The sequence below is a fragment of the Squalius cephalus genome (genome assembly GCF_949319135.1).
Source record: "Squalius cephalus genome assembly, chromosome: 5".
NCBI classification, from domain to species: domain Eukaryota; kingdom Metazoa; phylum Chordata; class Actinopteri; order Cypriniformes; family Leuciscidae; genus Squalius; species Squalius cephalus.
In genome coordinates, this window is record NC_137126.1 from 10,121,385 (window position 1) to 10,143,403 (window position 22,019).

At 40.6% G+C, this 22,019-nt stretch overlaps 1 protein-coding gene across 4 annotated transcripts in view; it reads left to right on the forward strand.

The window, feature by feature from the left end:
* Window positions 1-22,019, forward strand: part of sik2a (salt-inducible kinase 2a) — a 48,965-nt gene that overhangs the window by 17,896 nt on the left and 9,050 nt on the right. For all 4 annotated transcript variants that reach the window (XR_013821372.1, XM_079872758.1, XM_079872759.1 and 1 more), the window contains 7 exons: window positions 12,645-12,769; window positions 13,955-14,078; window positions 14,317-14,543; window positions 15,377-15,529; window positions 15,883-16,041; window positions 19,345-19,561; window positions 21,594-21,842. Coding sequence is in view for 3 of the 4 variants with exons in the window: in XM_079872758.1 (XP_079728884.1) it covers window positions 12,645-12,769; window positions 13,955-14,078; window positions 14,317-14,543; window positions 15,377-15,529; window positions 15,883-16,041; window positions 19,345-19,561; window positions 21,594-21,842 (1,254 nt within the window). In the remaining variant the exon portion in view is untranslated. The remainder of the gene's footprint in view (window positions 1-12,644; window positions 12,770-13,954; window positions 14,079-14,316; window positions 14,544-15,376; window positions 15,530-15,882; window positions 16,042-19,344; window positions 19,562-21,593; window positions 21,843-22,019) is intronic.

The following is a 22,019-nucleotide window of genomic DNA, read 5'->3' on the forward strand; positions in this document are numbered from 1 at the left end:
AAATTCATCAGGATTACTTAATATCCAGTTTGCAGTTCTGTCATCATGGTCAACATCTCCTTGAGCAATTTCATCATCATGGTCGACTTCGTCTCCTTGAGCCATGTCATCATTCACGTCATTGTACCTTTGATCCTGTCCCTGAGGTTCATCAATCGGTAGGAAGTTCACGGGTAACAAAAGATTTCTATGGACTACCCTCACTTTGTCTGAGTTGATTGACCAAATCCTGTAAACATTGATATCAGGGTACACAATCATGACTTCATATGGAAATGACTCCCATTGGTCAGCAACTTTTCTTCTACCTATTTCACCTCTGTTCGCAACCAGCACTCTATCACCAACAGCCACTGGACATCCCTTCACCTTTCTGTTGTAAAGTCTGCCTTGTCATTCCTGTTCTTTCAAAGTGTGCACCTGTGCTATACATGCTGCTTCCCGCAAGTCATTCTTCAACTTGGACACAAAATCTTTTAAATCCACCACATCCTCATTTAAAAGCACATTCTGAAACAGGACATCAATTGGGAGACGAGGAACTCTGCCAAACATAAAGAATGGCGCAAAACCCGTTGTCTCATGTTCCGTGCAGTTGTTACAGAAGGTAAGTTGCTGTAGCATCTGTGGCCATTTTGATTTTGCTTTAGGAGGCAATGTTCTGATCATGCTTCCAAGAGTCCTATTGAACCTCTCAGCAATACCATTACCCATGGGGTGGTATGGTGTTGTGTGTGACTTGTCTACACCCGCCATGGTCAATAGTTCCTTGATTAGCTTGCTTTCGAAATTAGCTCCCTGGTCAGATTGAATTCTCTTGGGAAATCCATAAACTAAAAAGAAGTCATTCCAGAGCCTTTTTGCAACTTGTTTGGCTGACTGATTCTGGCATGGAAAAGCATGGGCCATTTTTGTAAAATGATCTGTCACAATCAGCACGTCCACAGACTTTTCTTCTCTGAGCTCTGCCGTCCAAAAGTCTATGCATACCAGCTCAAGTGGCTCTGATGTTCGAATACTTTCTAACGGAGCACAAGAATTGGGTTCTGAGGTTTTACCAACCACACAGCGACAACAATTCTTCACATAATCATCGATATCTTTTCTCATTCCAATCCAGAAGAATCGTTGTCTCGCTAATGACAGTGTTCTACTACGTCCCTGATGTCCTGCTGCATCATGGATTCCACGGAGAACTTGTGCTTTTCACAACTTGTACAGTACACCATCACAGATGACCAGTTTATCGTGGTGTTTCAACAATCTCCGCACACTTTTGGATTCCTTTGCTTGTTCTTTCTTAGATGGTTTCCGACATCTCTCAATATAGTACCGAATCCGACACAAGGTGCTGTCCTGCTCCTGCTCATTAACAATGTTGCTGTGCTGTAACGGAGGGCTTAACTGTTGCGGTTGTGAGATGACCGGTACCGTCCCCATTACTTCACTCAAGCCGCCAGTGGAATGTGCTGCCAATGTGCTCCCGGAATAACCTGAAGGCAAGAGTCCATCACTGTTAGGGTCACAAGAACCTTTGCCACTCTTCTGCACCACCTGATGATTACTTGTGCACTTGAACGCATCTTGAACAGAATTGTCAACAACACCACTGACATCCTTCAAGAGAGACAGGTATGGTTCAGTGATAAGGCGATGTCCTATACAAGACTGGACAAATGGCTCACGACTCAGAGCATCCGCAACAACATTCTTTGTTCCCGGGACATACTTCAGATCAAAACTGAAAGAAGCTAGTTTTGCTACCCATCTCTATATATGCCTACATTGTGTCGTCCTCTTAGCCAATGGCTAAACTTCTCACAGATAGCCCACTTTAATGCAAAGAACTCTAATCTGTGAGCTGGATAGTTCATTTGTGAGCGAGACAGAGTTCTACTTGCAAAGGCTACGGGTCTGGCAATCTCTTCACCTGGCAGAACTTGTGACAATACAGCTCCCACTCCATCATCTACAGCCAGAATGAAATGTTGGTCAAAGTCTGGATGAGCCAATGGGCCCTATCTTGCACCCAGCGCAATTGACTTTGTACACCGACGCATGTATCATTCCTATTTTGCACCCGCGCACAGCGGACTTTTCCCTCCACAGACGCACGTCGGTTAACTAAGAAATACACTTGCGCTCCCCGGGGCGGTTCAGCGCAAAGAGGAGGCGTGTTCCGGCGCAAACGTTCCCTCATGCTATTTTGCAGGTTTAGAAAACAATTACGCCACTGACCGAAAAAAACTAGTTTAAAGTCAGTGGTGCGTTGTGCATGTTATTCATATGCTATTTTAAGGGCGCATGCTTGGTCATAATCAATGTAGCGTGTGCACAACGCGCATACACTTTGCTTATCTCATCTACACACAGACGCAGCAGGTTTCATTTTTGCAAATCATAGCCTACATTATTACGATAGATAGATAGACAGTTTATTATAAAAGCATACATCTAGCTTACACATTTACCCAAATTATCATACGCCTGTTTAACCAAAGTTAATTTGGGTGTGTTTCTCAATCCTCAACGTCCCTGACGAGAACGTCGGTCTCCTCGGCTGTGAACCGCACCTCGCGTGCGCCTGGCAAATCCGCCGTTATAATAGGAATCCGCTATAGAACAAGCGTGCCTGCTCTTAAAGGGAATGTGAGATGTCGCTCTGATTGGTTTATTTCACGTTACGCCCAAACCACACCTATGAATAATGAAGCTACTTCAGACCAACCCATTTTAGATTTGCGTCGGGCGCAAGAGTCATTTATCCCGCCGGTATAATAGCAACAGCGCCCAAGACCCGCCCACAAAGTTACTTGCGTTTTGCGCTTGATACTTGCGTTTCAGATCGTTAAAATAGGGCCCATTGTCTCATTACTTGTAAGTTCTCGTTTTAGGGTGCGCAAAGCGTCTTCACAATCAGTTGTCCAATCAGCTGGGGATAGTTTGAGGTAACTAATTTTCTTTCTTGGTTTGCGTCCTTTCGTGACAGGAGTCTGTTTGACTGAACCTGATGTTAACTTAAAAAGAGGCTTAGCTTTTGCTGAACATCCTTCAATAAAATGTTGATAATATAGAACCATTCCAAGAAAGGACCTGATCTTTTTCTGACATGGCGTTTTTCCATCTGGTTCCATCAGATCAGAAGCTTGAATGTTGTTAATTGCCTCAACTTTACCAGGATCAGTCTTAATCCCTTCTTCACATACAATGTGTCCAAGGAATTTCACAGATCGTCTCAAGAAAAAAATGTTTTTGGACCCAACTTTAGATTGTGATGTGCCAACTGCAAAAGGACCATTTCAAGGCGTTGAAGGGCTACTGACTCAGAAGGGGCAAACACCATCAAATCATCAAGGTAACAGAGAACGCTACTGAAATTCTCATCTCCAAAAATAGACATCATCATTCTCATGAAAGTGGCTGGGGTATTAGAGAGACCCTGAGGAAGCCTATTATACTCATGGAGACCAAATGGCGAAGAGAATGCAGTGTACTTTTTGTGTTCTTCCTCTAAGGGGACATTATAATACCCTGAGGTAAGATCCATGGTGGAAAAGAATGTGTTGCCACCCAATGCAGCCAACACATCGGACTGGTGTGGTAATGGGCAGGCATCTCTGACAGTCCTCACATTTAACCACCTGAAGTCAGTGCAGATCCTGAGATCGCCATTCTTCTTCCAGACTAGTACGAGAGGGGACGCATAGTCACTATGTGACTTGCGGATGATTCCTTTTTCCTCCATCTCATTTAATGCTGTCCTCAGTTTAGCATACTGGCTCGGTGGTATTAGCCTGTATGGAAAACGGAAGGGTCTGTCATCAGTGAGGTTAATCCGATGGACAACGCCTTTGGCCTCTCCACAGTCCATTTTGTTTTTTGAGAAAACTGACTCATACTTCTCAATAAGCTGCTCCAGTAACCGTCGGTTTCTCTCAATTGCATCAGGACTCTCTTTATGACGTTCATGCCCACTATCATCTCTTCAGTCTGCCCAGGCACAACCAAAACAGGAATTGTCATGGAGCAGCCGTACACTGTAGCCTTAAGATCATAGATTGCAGTAGGGGAAACATGATGGCCACCACAACCAACAATGACAATATCTTGTGGTGACTGGCTTGTCATATCTGGGTTACTTTTCAACAATCATTCTTCAGCAGACTCACTAAGAGTACATGCCATTGATCCACTATCAATTAAAGCTTTAGAAATGAGATCAGTCTCAACTGAAACGGATGTGTAAAACAAGCTATCAGCTTTTGGAACTCTCTGAACACCTTGAAAGATGACTGTTTTGTCTGAAGTTACATCACTGAACATTTCACATAAGGACTCAATCTCTCACATCACCAAAACTGGATACGGTAGCTTCACTCTCAAGATCTATGTGATCCTCCCTCACACGTAGATCACTTAGTTTGACTGCTGGTTGCCCGAGGGAGCATTCTTCCTTTCCTTTGGACACCGGTTTCTGGGATGGTCAGGTGAAAAACACTGGAAACAGAGCCTGTTGTCTTTACAGTGAGTAAAAGCAGAATGTGAGGTGTCCTTGTACACCAAGCATGGCGCCTCATTCAAGTCTGGAATTCTAGACATGCTGCTTCTCTTCCTGTACTCCTTGCTTGCCTGTGCATTACCACTATTATTCATCAGAACTCTTTCCAGCATATCGATCACCTTTTCCAGAGCCATATTTTCTGACTGTTTTGACTGGAGAGAATCCTGTTCAGCTTTCACTGTGCATGGGCCAGGACTTACATGCATCTCATTCATAGAAATTTTATTTTCACAATCATTCGGCCTAATTCCTTGTCCCATGGCTCTGAGACTTTTCTCTGAATGATACTCGTTCAGGATCTCTTGCAATTCATAAGCCGTCCATTTGTCAATGGTTTTTGAACGAAATGTCAGCGCTAGATCCGAATTTGGACAATTTCTAATGAACATACGTGTGACTTCAATCAATTGATTGTCTAGCACCTTGCCCTGCTGTTTTAGACACTCAGCCGTAATGTCAGCAGTATGGTTCAGGCGCAACCAGTAATCAAAGGGATCCTCCTGAGGATCTGGAAGAGTCGTGTAGAAATCTTGCAATGGGATAGGAGAATACTGTTGGCAACTGAAATGCTTCCGTAAAATGGTGTAAATTGCATCAGGATCTGTTCTGATATTCAATCCGCTAGACAGCATACCCACTTTAACAACATCTTTGGCTTTGCCTCTCAGGTGGATTAAAATTTCTTCACCCTGCTCTTCAGTAGGCAGAAATCCCTTTCTTATGAAGTTTTTCATGAGCTCCACCCAATCATCGAGTGTAACAGTGTCTGATGCATTGCCTCTGAAAATTGTAGGATCTTTAACTTCCCTCTGACGCACTACTTGAATCTGCGATGCACTTGACGTAGAACTCTGCTCAGGCATGTATCTACTATTGTGGCTATTTTGAGTATGCTTAGATGTAACTTCTGTCTGACTGTGCAAATTCAAATGTTCAAGGATACTGTCCGCCAGTTGTAGGCCTACTTGCTGCACTATGATACCCATCTGACTCATCATGTCACTGGTAAAGACTAATTGGCTGCGTCGTTTCAGAACTGCTGCCATTTACACTAATAGGGTTCTCGTTACCATTTGGAGCGGGACTCACATTAGCTTCTAACCCCATACCATTGCTAATGTTTGGGAAGGGAATTGGTGTTGTTAATAAACCTCTCCCTCGACCAACACTAACTGGAGAGCCCATATACCGAGATCCAGTTAACCTTGCGTGCTCCATAATCAGATAATAAGAGCATAAAAGTGAGAAAAGAATTTTTTTTTACACTATTCTATAAATGCTGTGATACCTCAATTCAATAATAAAATAAAACCTCTTCAGAGTGTCTATTCAAGAGTCTCTTTCCAGGTTTTTTTTTTTTTTTGATTCCTGGAATAACCTTAAAGCTTAGCTGAAGGTCCTGTGTAGTGAAGAATGAAGACAGGCCCGCCGGTCCGATGTTCAGATGATCTTCGACCACCTTGACTGAAGTCCTGAATCACGGCAGCAATGTGACCTTTGCTTTTTATTCGGTTTGTCCCACCCTTCATTAGCACACACACTCGAAATGTGGATGACAGCCGACTTTATTTTCCTGCACACAGAGCAGTGAAAGAGAGAAGATGGTAAATCGTAATGTTGTTTAAAGCTCCACCCACAGCAGTTCTCCTTAGCTCTGCTGCTCTCAATTAGCCTGACTACGTCAGACTTCGTACTTCCCCTCAATTTCAGTTCACTTCTGTACTCAGTCTGAGATAGCGACCTTTCTTCCCGTTTTCCTCCGGCCTCAAAACAGCCGGCCAATCAACGGACAGAGGGCGGGCTGAGAGCCGTGACGTAGACGCTGATTGTACCGTGGATGCGTAGATTTACGTCACATAATCTGCAAAAGTCGTTCACAGCCATGTTCACTCCGGTATTTCGCTCGATGGTTTTGTTTTCGCATCATACATGTGTTTACGGTGGAAGTTCGATGCGGTTGAGCCTGTGCATAACACATGTCATAACGGGTAATCAATGATTTTAAACTTAAGACAAGCATCCACCCCCCCCCCCCCCCCCCCAGGGTAAATGAAATTACATCTAGTATTTTTAGTAAAACCATTAATTAAGTACTTTATAAAACACAGTTCGTACCAAATATTTCTTAACAATACAGAAAATACTACATGAACAGAGTAAATTCTTAAACACTATATGATAAAAAACATTTACCTGCACACAGAGCAGTGAAAGAGAGAAGATGGTAAATCGTAATGTTGTTTAAAGCTCCACCTATTCAAAATACATTTCACCTCGTTAGAAAGCACACGGAAAATGGCGCAGTTAGAAAGATCGTTGAGTGCATCCAAACGGATATAAAATTATCAAAATACTCATAAATATAAACAGAAAACACTCTCTACAAAGCAATCAGTGTCTATTGTGAGCAATCCTTTTATAAAGTGTCAAACATTTGAGATGAAATTACATATTTTTAACTTTTAGTGTGGAGCTACCACAGAGACGACTCACCCACAGCAGTTCTCTTTAGCTCTGCTGCAGATCGTTCAAACACAGTGGGCTACAGCGCCACCAGCGCAGCCAATAGGAAGCACAATCCCATTATTGCAGGATTTACTTAAAGAACCCACAACCTATAATATTTATCTCGTTACACATAGGAGGAAAGAGAGAATTAGAGTAGGAGACTGGGAGGAGGAGGGCTGCCGGAAGAATTTGTCAATGGGATGACGCAGTGTCTGGTGCTTATATAGTACACTTGTAATGATGATTAAATGTGAATGTTTAGGCTCCTCCCGAACCTTTGTTTGGTACTTCATTTAACATTAAGCACAAAAAAATGCACAAAGCAGATTAATTTGGATTTGTGCCGAATAAAAGAAGTAATATGTGAGCCCATGTTTATTTGTATAGTGCATTGCTTATTTTCTCTCAGCAATGCAATTCTGACCCGGGGTGACAGTCAGGTGTAACTTATTTTCAGAAAAAACAGTCTCTGACTAATCAAGGCTTTTGTCTTCATTACTTATGTGTTTTGTATGTTAATGTGTTTTTAGAATTTGATTTCTGTATTACGTGGACATAAAACACAATATCCTGTTTCATATCCACCCTTACAGCATATGAGTTTTTTCTTCCCGCCCCCATGCAATCATTACTCTACGTCAATCAGCGGTGACGTGCATCAATTAATCTTTAAATTATATAGATTACATTACACAATTGAGCCTGTCCATTATATGCCAGGAGTAAAGATCAGGGGAAATGCGTCACCGCTGGTTGTCTATGAGTAGACGCAGACCCTCCCCGAGCTGACACACAGCCAGGAATCTATTTAGCCATCTGGACAGTTTATATTTACAATTACTTGTGTTATATATTAGTTTGCACCAGTGACCAGATCTGTCAAATAAAATGCAATTAGTTTCCATATTGGCTGCATAACACAACTGTTTGCTTCACACTAGGGATTAAAAAAAAAACTAACCTCAAGTTTCAAACTTTGTTTAATAGCTCATCCCAAACCAACCAGGCTCTTAACTAAATTTGTATTGTGATAATTAAATATTTGCTTGGTTATCACTAAAGCTCTCTCTATTCTGTTGTAGATCATTAGCTCGATATTCTGCCTCAGAAACCTGAACTAAATCAATTTTGTGAGGTAACTTTGAACGCAAACGCTCCCTAAGAAGGCAATGGCTTATACAGCAGCAAGGCAACAAGTCAGCTGCCTAAGCTTTGGTCTTTCAATTGATTTGAGCTAATTCGCCCACATTAATGATACCAAAATGGGCAAGAACCACTCTGATATTCTACAGCAAGTGTAAAAAATTATTTGAAGAAGCTTGACAAAGACACACTTAGTTTCATTGTGGCTTAGGTTCTTAAATTATTTGTGCTGTTCAACAAGTTAAATGACAGCTTCTATGATTTAAAAAAAAGGGATGCATTCACTTATATGCAAGTAAATGTACGATCATATTTACTACTGTTCTGTGAATTTTCCTTGGTGAAATCCAGTCATTTCAATAGAAATCCATGCAATTGGGTATTTCACATGAGGATGAAACATTTCCCCACACACAGTGCATGCATAATTATTATGCAAGTCGATATTCTGTTCATATTTTTTTCCCAAGCACATTTTACCAATTCCAAACCACATCAATCTAAATAACTACTATTAATTTTGTAAATAATCATTTAAAAGTGATATATAATTGTTAACGAGGGCTGAAAGTGAAAAACGCCTTATATTCAGTTGTGCATAATTATTAAAGGGGTCATATAATGGTACATGCACTTTTACAAGTTGATTGTACTGAAATGTGTGTTGGCAGTGCCTGTACACAACCATCATAAAATGATAAAAATCCATTTTTAATCTTCATATGTTTTCCCCTCTCCCAAATCAAGCCGTTCGATTTTGTGACGTCACAAGATCGGATGCCCCTCCCACGATTGTTGATTGACAGCAGCGTTTCAACACAGACCCGCCCTTGCTCGTGAGCGAGCTGTCTGTCATCATAGTCCGCGCGTCATTGTTGATACGCTGGAGTACTGTTTATGAGCAGAATGGCGTCTAAGCGATTGTGTGGTGTTCTGTTCTTGGGTGCTCTTGAACTGTTCTTGGGTGTTCTTGAACTGCTGAAGACGCAGTGGCTGAGTTTTGCTTTCGAAGGGAATATTCCCCACGATCAATGTCAATGCTTTCATGTTTGCGCGAATCATTTCACATACCAGACTGCTTTACAAACGAGGGTCAGTATAATGCTGGTTTTGCTAAGCTGCTCCTGAAAAAAGGATCAGTACCAACTATTCGTGTTCCTGCTGAACCTCCAGAAGAAGAAGTGAGTGTAACGTTTTATTAACCTTTATATTAATATTTATATTAATCTTTGCAAATCACTAGCACGCTTCACGATGAATGCGGCTAAGGTTTACACTCAGGGTACATTACGGCATGTTTTCTATGTACGACGTTCTCAATATAATTCATAATCCCACGTTTATAATGAACAACGTGTTATGGTTATTGTGTTATTGTCTTACAAACGATGTACGCACAGAACAGAGGGGCGGAGTGAGCAAAGCTCATTATCATTTAAAGACACATGGACTTAAACGGCGTGCTGAAAACAGCTGTTTTTGACCAGGTAAAATGAGTGTTTTCTTACAATACTAATGAGAATTTTTAAAGTATATTACAAACTTTTAATTTAGACCCTAAAGAATCATATTAGCTTGTACAAAAATGGCATTATATGACCCCTTTAAGCAATCATAATCGAGAGACTGATCCCCCTTTAGTAGAGTATGTGGAAGCTTGGAGGAATCTTCCCAATATATCTCAATGGGTCCTGTTTACAGTGAAAAGGGATTACAAAATTAAATTCGAGTGAAATTTTTCACGCGGGTTCTACAGCCGGTACTTCATAGTTCCCAAGAAGGATGGAGGGTTGCACCCCATTATAGATCTCAGGGTGTTGAATTGGTCTCTGAGGAGATTCAGGTTCAAAATGTTAACTATCCCTATTATCATGAGTCAAATGAGGTCAGAGGACTGGTTTCTCACGATAGATCTCAAGGACGCGTACTTCCACATTTCCATCCTTCCTCAATGCTGGAAGTTCCTGAGGTTTGCTTTCGAGAAGAAAAGCATACCAATACCTGGTTCTTCCGTTCGCCTAGCGTTATCCCCTCGCACCTTCACGAAATGTATGGATGCAGCACTGGCTCTGCTGAGACTTCAGGGCATAAGTATACTAAATTATATAGAGAACTGGCTCATCATAGCCCCATTGGAAGAGATGGCAGTTCGGCATTGAGATGTCGTTCTTCGCCATATAAGGTGCTTGGGGTTGAGACTCAATGTCAAGAAAAGCTTACTGTCTCCCCAGCAGAGAACTATGTTCCTGGGGGTAGTGTGGGACTCTACTACTATGCAGGCACAGCTGTCTTCTGCTAGGATAGCGACCATCTTGACCACAGTCACCAACATCAAGCTAGGCCAAGCCATCACTTTCAAACACTTTCAGAGAGTGCTGGGGCTTTTGGCAGCAGCGTCCAACATAATACCTTTTGGCCTGCTGTACATGAGAACCCTACAGTGATGGCTCAGGACCAGGGGTTCTCCCCGAGGGGAAACTCGTTCCGCATGATCAGGGTAACGCGTAGATGCCTTCGTTCTCTGGTTATGTGGAAGAAACTGTGGTTCCTGTCCCAGGGTCCTGTTTTGGGAGCATTCTGTCGTGACGTGACTACAGATGCATCCCTCACAGGCTTGAGAGTAGTTATGGAGGGTCGCTTTACCAGAGGTCTGTGGAGAGGGCATCATCTCTCTTGGCACATAAATTGCCTGGGGATGATGGCTGTGCTTTCTCCTGGACCTCAGGGGTCGTCATGTTCTAGTGCGAACACACAATATGTCTGTGTTCTCCTACATAATTCGAGGAAACTTTATGCCTTAAAGTGGAATGTGTTCGTTTTATGGTGCAGAGAACGCCAGTTGGACCCAGTTAACTGCCCAGTGGCTTCAGTGCTGGAGTTCCTCCTAGGATGTTTCTCTGGTGGTATTTTGCTGTTCACACTGAAGGTTTACATGGCTACCATAGCTGCCTCCCACCCACCATTAAGTATTGGCCCTTTGGGGAAACACCAATTAATTGCTTGTTTCCTTTGTGGCGCTCGGAGGATGAGGCCTGTCATCCAGGCCAGGGTTCTTGTTTGGGACCTGGCCATGATTCTGGAGGGATTATCCCTAGTACCCTTCAAACCCATTGACGAGGTATAAGGGAAGTTAATGACTCTTAAAATGGCTTACCTGCTAGCTATTACGTTCCTCAAAAGAGTTGGGGACCTGCAAGCTCTCTCTGTTTCTCCATCTTGCCTTGAGTTCACTCCTGGGAGAGTAAAGGCCCTTCTCCACCCTAGGGCAGGCTATGTGCCCAAGGTGCCATGGAATGTGGCACCGTCTGTGATCGTGCAGGCTTTTCATCCTTCACCACATGTGTTGGCTGATCAAGGCTACACTTATTATGCCCTGGAGGCCTATGTACGTAGGTCCTCCGGTTGGAAAAAGTCGGACAAGCTATTAGTGTGTTTAGGGTCACTTAAGAAGGGTTCTCCTGTCTCAAAGCAGACATTTAGCAGGTGAATTGTGGAGGCTATTTCCTCAGCATATGAGGCGCACAGTTTTCCCTCACCTCTGCTGATAAGAGCCCACTCAGCTGGAGGAATGGCATCCTCTAAAGCCTTGCTGTCAAAGACTTCCCTTTGAGAAGTCTGTGATGTTGCTGGCTGGGCCTCCCCACACACCTTCATTAGATATTATAGCTTGGATCTGCCCTCCACGCCGGATTCTCAAGTCCTCTCGTCCTGAGCTGTGCCTAGATAAGCTTCACACCAGGATAGGCACTAGTCAGTGTGGCACAGTGGGTATTTTGTGTCATCTTCTAAGCAGTGCAAGTTCCCTCTGAAAGGTACGACTTTAACCCTTGTTCCCTGAGAAGAGAACGAGGCCCTGCGTCCCTTGCCACACCTCCTAAGTGCCTGAGAATGACTTGCTTCGACCTATCAGAAGCTATTACTGTTGTGTGCCGGCTCCCCTTTGTAGCTTCCGTGTATGCCGTCACATTATGTCATGACGCAACACCACTCAAGTTTGGACTAATTTCACACGTGCTTCAGACGCTATCATGCTGGAGGCATTCCCTAAAGAGTCATCTTCAACACAGCGTCTCATTCCCTTCTCGGGGAACAAGGTTACAGTTGTGATCCGAGACGTTTTTCACTACCAGCCCCGTTATCTACTTGTTAATTATTGCATACAAAATCAACAATAGTTATTTAGATTGATGTGGTTTGGAATTGATAAAATGTGCAGAATATTGACTTGCATAATAATTGCAACACTTTTAGTGACTTCAGTGTGAGCTGAGCTTCATACATTGCTACACTATTGACAATAGACAACGGACCTTTGTTGCCTGTAAATGCTTGTACATTTTTTTTTTAAGTCTTCCATGCAGAACGAATATATGAATGTATACTATATACAAAGTCAATGCTGACATTGACTTTTTCTTTTTATCTGCCACAGATTTTGGCTTTGGAAACTTCTTCCGTCCCGGGGAACCCCTGACCACTTGGTGTGGAAGCCCACCATATGCAGCTCCAGAGGTGTTTGAAGGACAACAGTATGAGGGTCCACAACTGGACATCTGGGTAAGAGCTTGGCAGTACACTGACTATATCAGATGGAAATACTATAGTAATTTGATATATATAAAACTGAGTACAATATTCATGTACCATGTTATTTACATGGTTACGTCATAATCACTTAAAGCCCCTGCTGGGGAAAAAAGCTAAAAATCAGCCTTATCTGGTTGGTTGGTCTTAGCTGTTGAAGATGAATGGAGCTGGTTTAAGCTGGTCAAGCTGGTCTCCCAGCCCGGCCAAGCTGGTGTACAGCTGGTTTTAACTGGTTGGTCAACTCCTGGCCTGACCAGCTGAGACCAGCCTGATCATCTAAAGAAGTGGTCAAAACCCCTCTGTTAAGCCAGTTATGACCAGGCTAGAAGACCAGCCAACCAGATTTGGCTGGTTTTAGCTGTTTTTTTTAGCAGCAATATAGGCTCTATAGCAAATCTCAGCTGTGTGATTGTTTATATTGTCATAAAAGGGTCAACTTTATAATCGCACAGCTCTATATAAAGATGGATATATTTATCCACACAAATGCAGTACAATCATGTAAAGCGAAATATACTATGTAGCAAATCTCAACTGCCCGATTTATTTAGTCATAAAATGTAAGTATATTATCACCCAGCTCTTTATATAAAGTTGTATATATAAGTATGTCCAACTTTATTATCATACATACAGTATACTTGCGTAGGGCTGATATAGCAAATCTCAACTGTTTTATTGCTTGTATTGCCGCAAAATGTATCCCCAGAATGGGATAATCTGCTAAATGCGATTATAAACATCAACATCATGAATTTCTGTAAAGCTGCTTTACATTGTGTATTGTTAAAAACGCCACATGTATATAAATAAATTTGACTTGGCTTGACCTAGTTCTCCAAAAAATAGCATGGAATGATCATGTCCACAAAACCATGGTATTACCATGGTACCATGTTCAAAAAAGCATGGTAATACCATATTCAGGGGCATCAAACTAATATGTATGTATTAGACAGCTGACGAAATTCTTCCCGATTGTTGATTTGTCATCTCAGTCAGTATGGAGAATTGCGTCAACAACTAATGGTAATTTAATTGATTGAAAACATAATTATTATTTCCTGCATTGTGTGTGGGTGGTCCTTTGTGCTAGTTCCTAGGCAGAGATTTATGTTTATTTATTGATTTTCTGTGAATGTGTGTGTCATGCAGAGTATGGGGGTGGTTTTGTACGTGTTGGTGTGTGGCGCTCTTCCATTTGACGGCCCTAGCCTTCCTGTTCTCAGACAGAGGGTCCTGGAGGGTCGTTTCCGCATCCCCTACTTCATGAGTGAGGGTGAGGAAGTCACAATAACACAATTATACGACTGTTCATGCATGTTTGAGTTGGCATGAATACAGTAGGTATTTATCAACCACCTCACTATCTATATTATTTGGAATAAATACTGAAAGAGAGTGTTGGGGGTTAAATGCTACATAATTAGTACATTGCTGCTTACACCAGAAGATAAAGTTTCAGAAGGAGGCAGCATCTCTTTTAAGCTCATCGTATTCAATGTATAATTTTTCAGACTGTGAGCACCTGATCAGGAAGATGTTGGTTCTAGATCCAGCCAGACGTTTGTCCCTGAGTCAGATCAAAGAACATCGCTGGATGGTGCAGGAGGTCCCGTCCCAGCGGCCTGTGCTCTACAGACAGGGTTTGCCCTGCGAGAGCAAATCAGTCTTGGGTGAGCACAGTGAGCAGGTGCTGCGACTCATGCACAGCCTGGGCATCGACCAGCAGAAGACTATTGAGGTCAGTTGATCAGCTTTTACTTGGCCAGGGTTTGGAATGTGATTAATTAAAGTGCAGTTCCTGAGATCGAACTGCATTTGAATTAAGGTTGCAAACAGGATGTAGAACTGTAATTCAAATTTGACTTTAAGAAAGTACAATGAAATTGAAAACTCAATTAAAATAAATTTCAAATTGAATTGAAATGATTTTCATGCGCAAAACATATGGACTATTATGAAAAACCTTAAATGATGTTTGACATAGCAGCTATAGGAATTTATATTTAAATTATATACATTTCATTATATTAATAAACTAAATGTCTCTTTTTATGTACTATTATGGAAGATCACTCATTGAGAACCAAAATTCTCAATATATTCTTTGATAAGTATTGATAAGTTCAATTTCAGTATTTATTTTTATTAAGTTTATGAAGACATTTTGTTGTGCTGCATGTCAAAATTAAAATCTGTTTTACATTTTTTTTTACTGGATTTACATATTTTTGGGGGGGAAATAATTATACATAAACATCCACAATTAGTCAAAAACAATGATATTATTATTTATGTTTTTCCACAAAACTTGTGTTTTACTACATTTCTGTAATTCAAATTCCTGTGAGTGAGCCCAGTTTGATTCAATAGACAATCCTGAGCCAATTCTTCAATTCTGAACTCTAGTAGTGTTTTTTTTCTTTCTAAAAATAATTTCTCCTCTGAATTCCAAATCTGATTTCTCCAAAGTATAGCCTTTCAGAATCTTTTCAAACCGTACTGATAGAAATGTGACATTTCTAGTGTTCTCTTTCCTTGTCTGTCTTGCTCTCCTTGCCTTTCCTGTCACAGTCTCTCCAGAACAAAAGCTATAACCACTTTGCTGCTATCTACTACCTGCTTGTGGAGCGGTTGAAAGCGCATCGCAGCAGTTTCCCTGTGGAACAGCGTTTGCACGCCAGCCAGCGCCGCCCTAGCACCGTCGCTGAGCAGACTGTTGTCAAGGTAACCCCATCTGTGAAGTCTTCCCAGACATATTGAAATGGCGTTGGTATAAAAATGTAAATATTGGAATCATGAGAAACAAAATCTGTATTCCAGCCATCCTTCTTTCAGTTTAACCTCTGTGACCGTAAACCATATAAACAAGCTTTTAAGGTTTGGTGGGTTGCTTGTAAAAGTTGAGACCTTTTTGGATCCTTTTTATGGATTCATCAGCATATTCATTACATATTCATGCAGTATCAGATGATACTTTGACATATACAAAGTCTAAGAATACTTAAAAGTACCTGTCCATGTAACAAAGGTACAACCAAGATAGTTACAATACCATGATATTTATTGGTATTTTACAGACCATGGCGGTTCCCTCCCAAGCGTGCGTCCCTCCTCAGGCAGCACGTCACCTGCGTTCACCTGTTCTGTTGCAGTCCACCACAGACACATTTACCTTCCCACAAACCCCTGCTTCCCCAGATCAGACGCTCATAGAGGAAGACGTGGCAACTCCCAAGGTCAGTTATGTTTCAACTGAAGTGAGCACCAAAACAAAGAGTGAAAAAAGGTTATTAAATGGATTCTTCTTGCACAGAGAGAAATCTCTCATCCTCCTTTCGGGCTTGAGGCTATATTTCGTAAGCTCTGCCTGCATGTTTTAAATAGCAGCGTTACTCATTGGCGCTGCTGTATGACGGCAATAAGAGCTTTTGTCTGCAGCGTGTGAAGTTCCTCTGCCTGCGTGTCAGCCTGATCTCTTCCTCATTACTCACCCGCAGTATCTCCGCAGCATTTCAGCCTCTTAAAATAACAACTGCGTATATATATTAAATAATAAAAAATGCTCTTTATGATTTCAGCGGCTGGTGTCACCACTGGGGGTTTGCGTCAGTGTAGGTATCTCAAGCACTCATTGCTAATCATTCATATATGAATGACTCAGACAGAGGCAAGGGTATTTATATGATACCTGGTAAGAGGCGATATGACAGTATGCGCTTCGTGACACCTGGAATATGTCAACCGACAGAGATTTTGCTGAACCATTTATATCATGGTTGCAGGGCTGGGCGATATGATGATGTACATTGTGGCAGCGATTTTGCTATATCGTTTATATTGTGGTATGTAAATATATTTGTGTAGCACAGATTGTACAACTTAAAGTTATTGACACTTTAGATTGTGTTCACACTTGACAGGTTTGGTTTGCTTAAAACAAACTTTGGTGCGATTGCTCTGTTAGTGCGGTTCATTGAATAAGTCACTCTGAACGCTGCCATCCGAACCCTGATGCACACCAAACAAGAAACAAACGAACTCTGGTGCGGTTCGACTGAACGCAACATGGACCAAAGACATCTAAATGAACCAAAAACAGGACGTGATGTCACAAGATGTGACTAAAAAGGACAAAATGCTCAAGCATACCTGTTTTTTCACGCCATAGGTGCTACGTTGCACATTACAGTCCGGTAGAGGTGTCGAAAACGGCGTCTCCTTGCTGTAGATTAGGGTTCCTCAAATCTTGCCCTACATACTGTAGTTTATGGTGCGTTTAAATCATGTCAGAAAGATCGTATTTATGAGTTGAATGCACATTAACACCACCTCAATGCCGTTAATATGAGTGGGTTTTCTTTAAACCCTGATCTTTACGAATTGGAGGCGTGTCAGTGAGAAACATGGCGGAACACCACTATACTTAAAGGTGTTTAGCAGTGATATTGTCAGGCTTTTCTAAGTTAATTGCCTGCACAAAATATGATAGCATTGTAATATGTAACAATATAATATGATCATGGGGAAACATGAAGCCTGCATCTATTTGCAGGCTGTTGTTACAGTAACGCCAGCCTGTCAGTTTTGCTGCCTGCTGTTACACAACACCACGGCCCTGTTTTTGTAAATGCCCCTGATGTGCCAGTGATGGGCCACCCATGTGATCAGTGCTGGGTGCTCAGTCCACTCGTGAGAAGCGTGACTACAACATTTGTCACCTTGGCTTTCGCAAGGCAATCTCCACAGCTACTGTTCCTTTAATTGACGTGCAGCGTTGACTCATCCTGTGGGGACTCTGCCATATACATACCAATTTGGCCTCCAAAAGGTCTTTTTCTGTTTGCTCCTGTACCTCAACCGATGCTTGCAATGCCAAGGTCAAGAGTTTAATTCCCAGGGAACAAACACACTTTAACAGTAGCCATTGAATGGACTGTGAGTGGTACTTAAAGTGAATGCCAAATGAAAATGTAAATGTTTGTTTATGAAGAAGGGGAAGCGTGATAAGTCATTCATTTAGCCTCAGCACCTGTGGAGCAGAACAGATGGCAATCTAGGGATCTCTTCAAACATGTTGAGGTCACGCTCTCACAAACTTATTTCAACTGGCTTATTGTAATTCAGGAAAGCTGCTGGTCGCCTGTGGGCATTTGACAGAGCAGCATTACATAACTCTGAAAAAATGAAACTGATGACACGGACATGGAGTTGCAGACATAGTCTAACGCAGAGTTTACAAAAGGGGTTTATCATCCATTTTAGTAATTCGTTGTGCAGTAGGTTCATTTTATTTACACATTCCCAACATTTCTGTTCACTGGATTTCACCAATATTCTGCCAAAATAAGAGTTTAAGACATATATATTAGTATTGTAACTTGCAGTGTAGAATAAAAAAAATATTATAATGATCAAATATTCATTTTTTATTTTACAGGACAGTTATTTTAATATATTAAAGAAATATATTTTATACTCTTTTTTTTTAGAATTAGAGTTTTTTTAAACTCCTGGTCTAACAGAAAAGAGGGTCAATGCTACGCACAAAAGAGGAGATAGAATAGAATAACTGATATCTATCTGCTCTACAAATATAGTATAATTGTTGATATTTAAGGAAAAGAAGAAAATTAATATTAAATACTGATTTTAAACGAGACTGACCAGTGATAGAAATTAAAAAATATGTATATTTGTTGTTTGTTAACTCACTGACACTGGATGAAACTTAATAATGTTGTTCCAAACCTATATTCTGTTGTTTATTCCATAGAACACAAAAGTAGACTTTTGAATCTTATACAGTTCATGGAATAAAAGTGACCATGGTTTTCAAACTTAAAAAAGTACCAAATGTATCAAAAAGTAGTCCATTTTACTAGTACTTTAGGGGCTTTCGCACCGGAGGAAAGTTTTCTCATAGTTTCTATTATTATTGGTGAAAGTACCTGCTTTTTGGCCTGTTCGCACCGCAAGAACTGGGACTAATTTTAGTTATAGGAATGCCTTATGGGGAAACTAAACTAGCTCCTGCTTCAGAGTAGGGTCTAACCCACAACAATGACAACTACCAGTGACGTAAGTGTATGTTGATTGTTAGTTAGCTTGCAGTCAATTGTAAGAAAGGGACAGGGTTTATGCAGACAAACTGATTGGAGAAATCCTGCATACATCAGAGAAAAGTCTGTCGTTTCACCAGAAGATTAAGTTGACATTTTGGATAAAAAATTACAAGGTCAAAAAAAAAAAACAATGAATGGATGTATTGTTAATAATAAGATCTACAACATTAAGAAAATAGATGAATTTCCATTTCATGTCGAATTTAAATTTTTATTCCCTGATAATCACATCAATTTCAAAGCGTTCTTGTTTGCCTCTTGGAGAACAGCTAGTAGTCACATCTATTGCTTTTCAGCTTTGATTTCAGTTGTCAGATCTGAAAACAGCAAAGTGAAAACCTCCAAAGAGTGCTGAGCTGTTTCAGCCCAAAATAGTTTTGCCAACAGTGTGCGTGTGTGTGTGTATTTATATCTCAGGTGGATGGCTGCTTACTGGACCCACTCCCTCCGGTCGTTGTCCGCAAGGTCAGCGGCTCGCTGCCTAGCAACGTCATGGAGACGTCCATTGATGAGGGCATTGAGGCAGAGGAGGAGCACACTGTGCCCCTAGCCGCCTTTCATACAGCTCGCTTCAGTCAGCGCCGGCACACTCTGTCTGAGGTCACCAACCAACCTGCTGTGCTGCCCATCACAGGTTAGTTCTGCATTTTGTACTGTATGTTGAGTCGAGGCATTTATAGTCTAGACACATATATATTGAAATATCGTGTCTTAAAGATACATACTGTATTACTGATCAGAAGTTTGTGGTCTGTAAGATTTTTTTCATGTTTTTATCTTCTGCTCACCAAGACTATTTGATAAAAAATACAGTAAAAACAGTAATATCTTGAAATTATATTTTAAAATGTAATTATACATGAGAACACAGAGCTGAATTTTCAGCATCATTACTCCAGTCTTCAGCATCGCATGATCCTTCAGAAATCATTCAAATATGCTGATTTAGAGCTCAAGAAACATCTCTTAGGATCTCTTTTTAGGATTCAACGACAATTAGAAAGTTCAAAAGAACAGAATTTTCTTTTTTGAAATATACGTTTTTGTAACAATGTAAAAGTCTTTAATTCAGATTAGTATGCATATACTATATATACTAGAGATGCACCGATACTAAATGTCTTTGCCGATACAGAGTTTTGATTTTCTTAAGGACAAAAATCTCCCAAATAATGCTGCAAACTATACAGGGAACTCTCTCATTTGGTACATTACTATGATGTTAGAGGTTTGAATTAACAACAGAGCTATTATTTTCTACTGGTATTTATTTTATTATGTAATAATCACACTCAAATAAAAAAAGGAAATATTTTATGCAACTCAGTTGCACATAAGATAGTTTTCTTTCAAAAAATGTATTCAAAATATACATATATAATTAACAGTAAATAAGCTCCTCTCTAGTATTTTTTATAGCCAACTAAAGATCTGTGAACACTGGATAACTTTCCTGAGATAAATGTAATCTTACATTACATTACTTTTTCTCAACTTGTACTGTACTTTCAATATACCTTCTGATGTTCATTCATGTTTATTTTGTGCTATGTATTAAAGTGGAAGAAAAGACTCACGCTCCATGCTGCCGCTTAAACTGAGGCGCTAAATCGATCCGTTACGTCACATTTCATTTATTATTGTTTTATTGTTTGAGTTTCATAATGAAATGTCCAGAATTTGAAAGCAGAGGCTTTGTTTCTCATCAGAAGTAACAACCTCTTTGTGATTATTAGAAGGGAGGCACACTACAAATAATGTTTGGTGTAGGGAAAAAACGTGGACCTGGCAACCCTGGCTTGAACTACAGGTGATTCATTGGGTCAAATAGAGCCTGCTTTAATGTTGCTGTTTTTTAACTATTAATTTGTTATTGGTGCGTTAACTTGCCCTAAATTCAACACCAGAGATTTTCTTCACAGACAATATGAGATTCAATCTGACACGTTTTTCCGGCCCCCTTTTGATTGACAGGATATAATCTGCCATGATCATCAGCTCGTGAAAATAATTTATTTTATCGGCCGATACATCGGTGCATCTCTAATATTATATTGTTAAATTAAACTTAAATTAATTTATTTATGCCCACTAGAGAAAAACTTGGAATTCTAGCTAAACTACTACTGACATTAACACACAGTGAAACTTTTTTAGTAGACAGTTTGATTCTGCTCATGTCACTTACATCAATGTTAGACTAGTTTATTTATAAAGCACATTTACTACACAATGGGAATTCAAAGTGCTTTACATAATAAAGAGAAAAAATAAGATAAGATAAATAAAATAAAGTTAGAGAAAATGAAATGAAATGTAATTTAAATCTTAAAACAAAAAGGATAAAGTATAAACAAAAGGAAAAACTAAAAATGCAGTCTAGTCAGTAAGGTGAAGTGCATATTCAGAGAATTCACAGGTAAACAGATGTGTTTATGTTTATGTCTGGACTGGAATGTGGTCAGTGAGGCTTGGATTATTGTTTTTACATTGTAATGTAAACCATGCATTATGTTGCAGTTCTTAAAGTTCACTGTAACTTGGTAAGGTTTATGTACTCTCCAAAGTCAGCTTTAACTTGCATTTGAGTCTTGCCATTCATTTTGGACCCTGAATAAATACTGTTACATCTATATACTTGAGTAAACTTCAGTTACTCTCCACAGGTCTGAACCCGTCCCTCGGCAGCATGGACTCAGAGTACAGCATGGGTTCAACACAAAGTGACTTCAGCTTGCCTGAAGAGAATCCAGCTCTAAGCACTACACCTGCCAGCTCCACAGCTCCAGTCTTCCTCAGCAAGAAGCCTCCTGAACCCCTGCAGCCGCTCAACACAGAGGGGCGGGACGCTCATAATCACTCACTAGTCAGTTTCAGAGAGGGGCGAAGGGCTTCAGACACTTCTCTCACTCAAGGTCGGGATGATTTGTGTTTTCTTGTGCACATTATTTTTCATTTAGCTTTTTCATCCATCACCTTTCTCTCAAACTTTGTTCAAGGAGTGGACACGCTACATTTATGCTTGCGAAATTACTTTGGACAACATATATGTGCAACAGGATATATATAACTGTACTTTCAGCTTATATAAT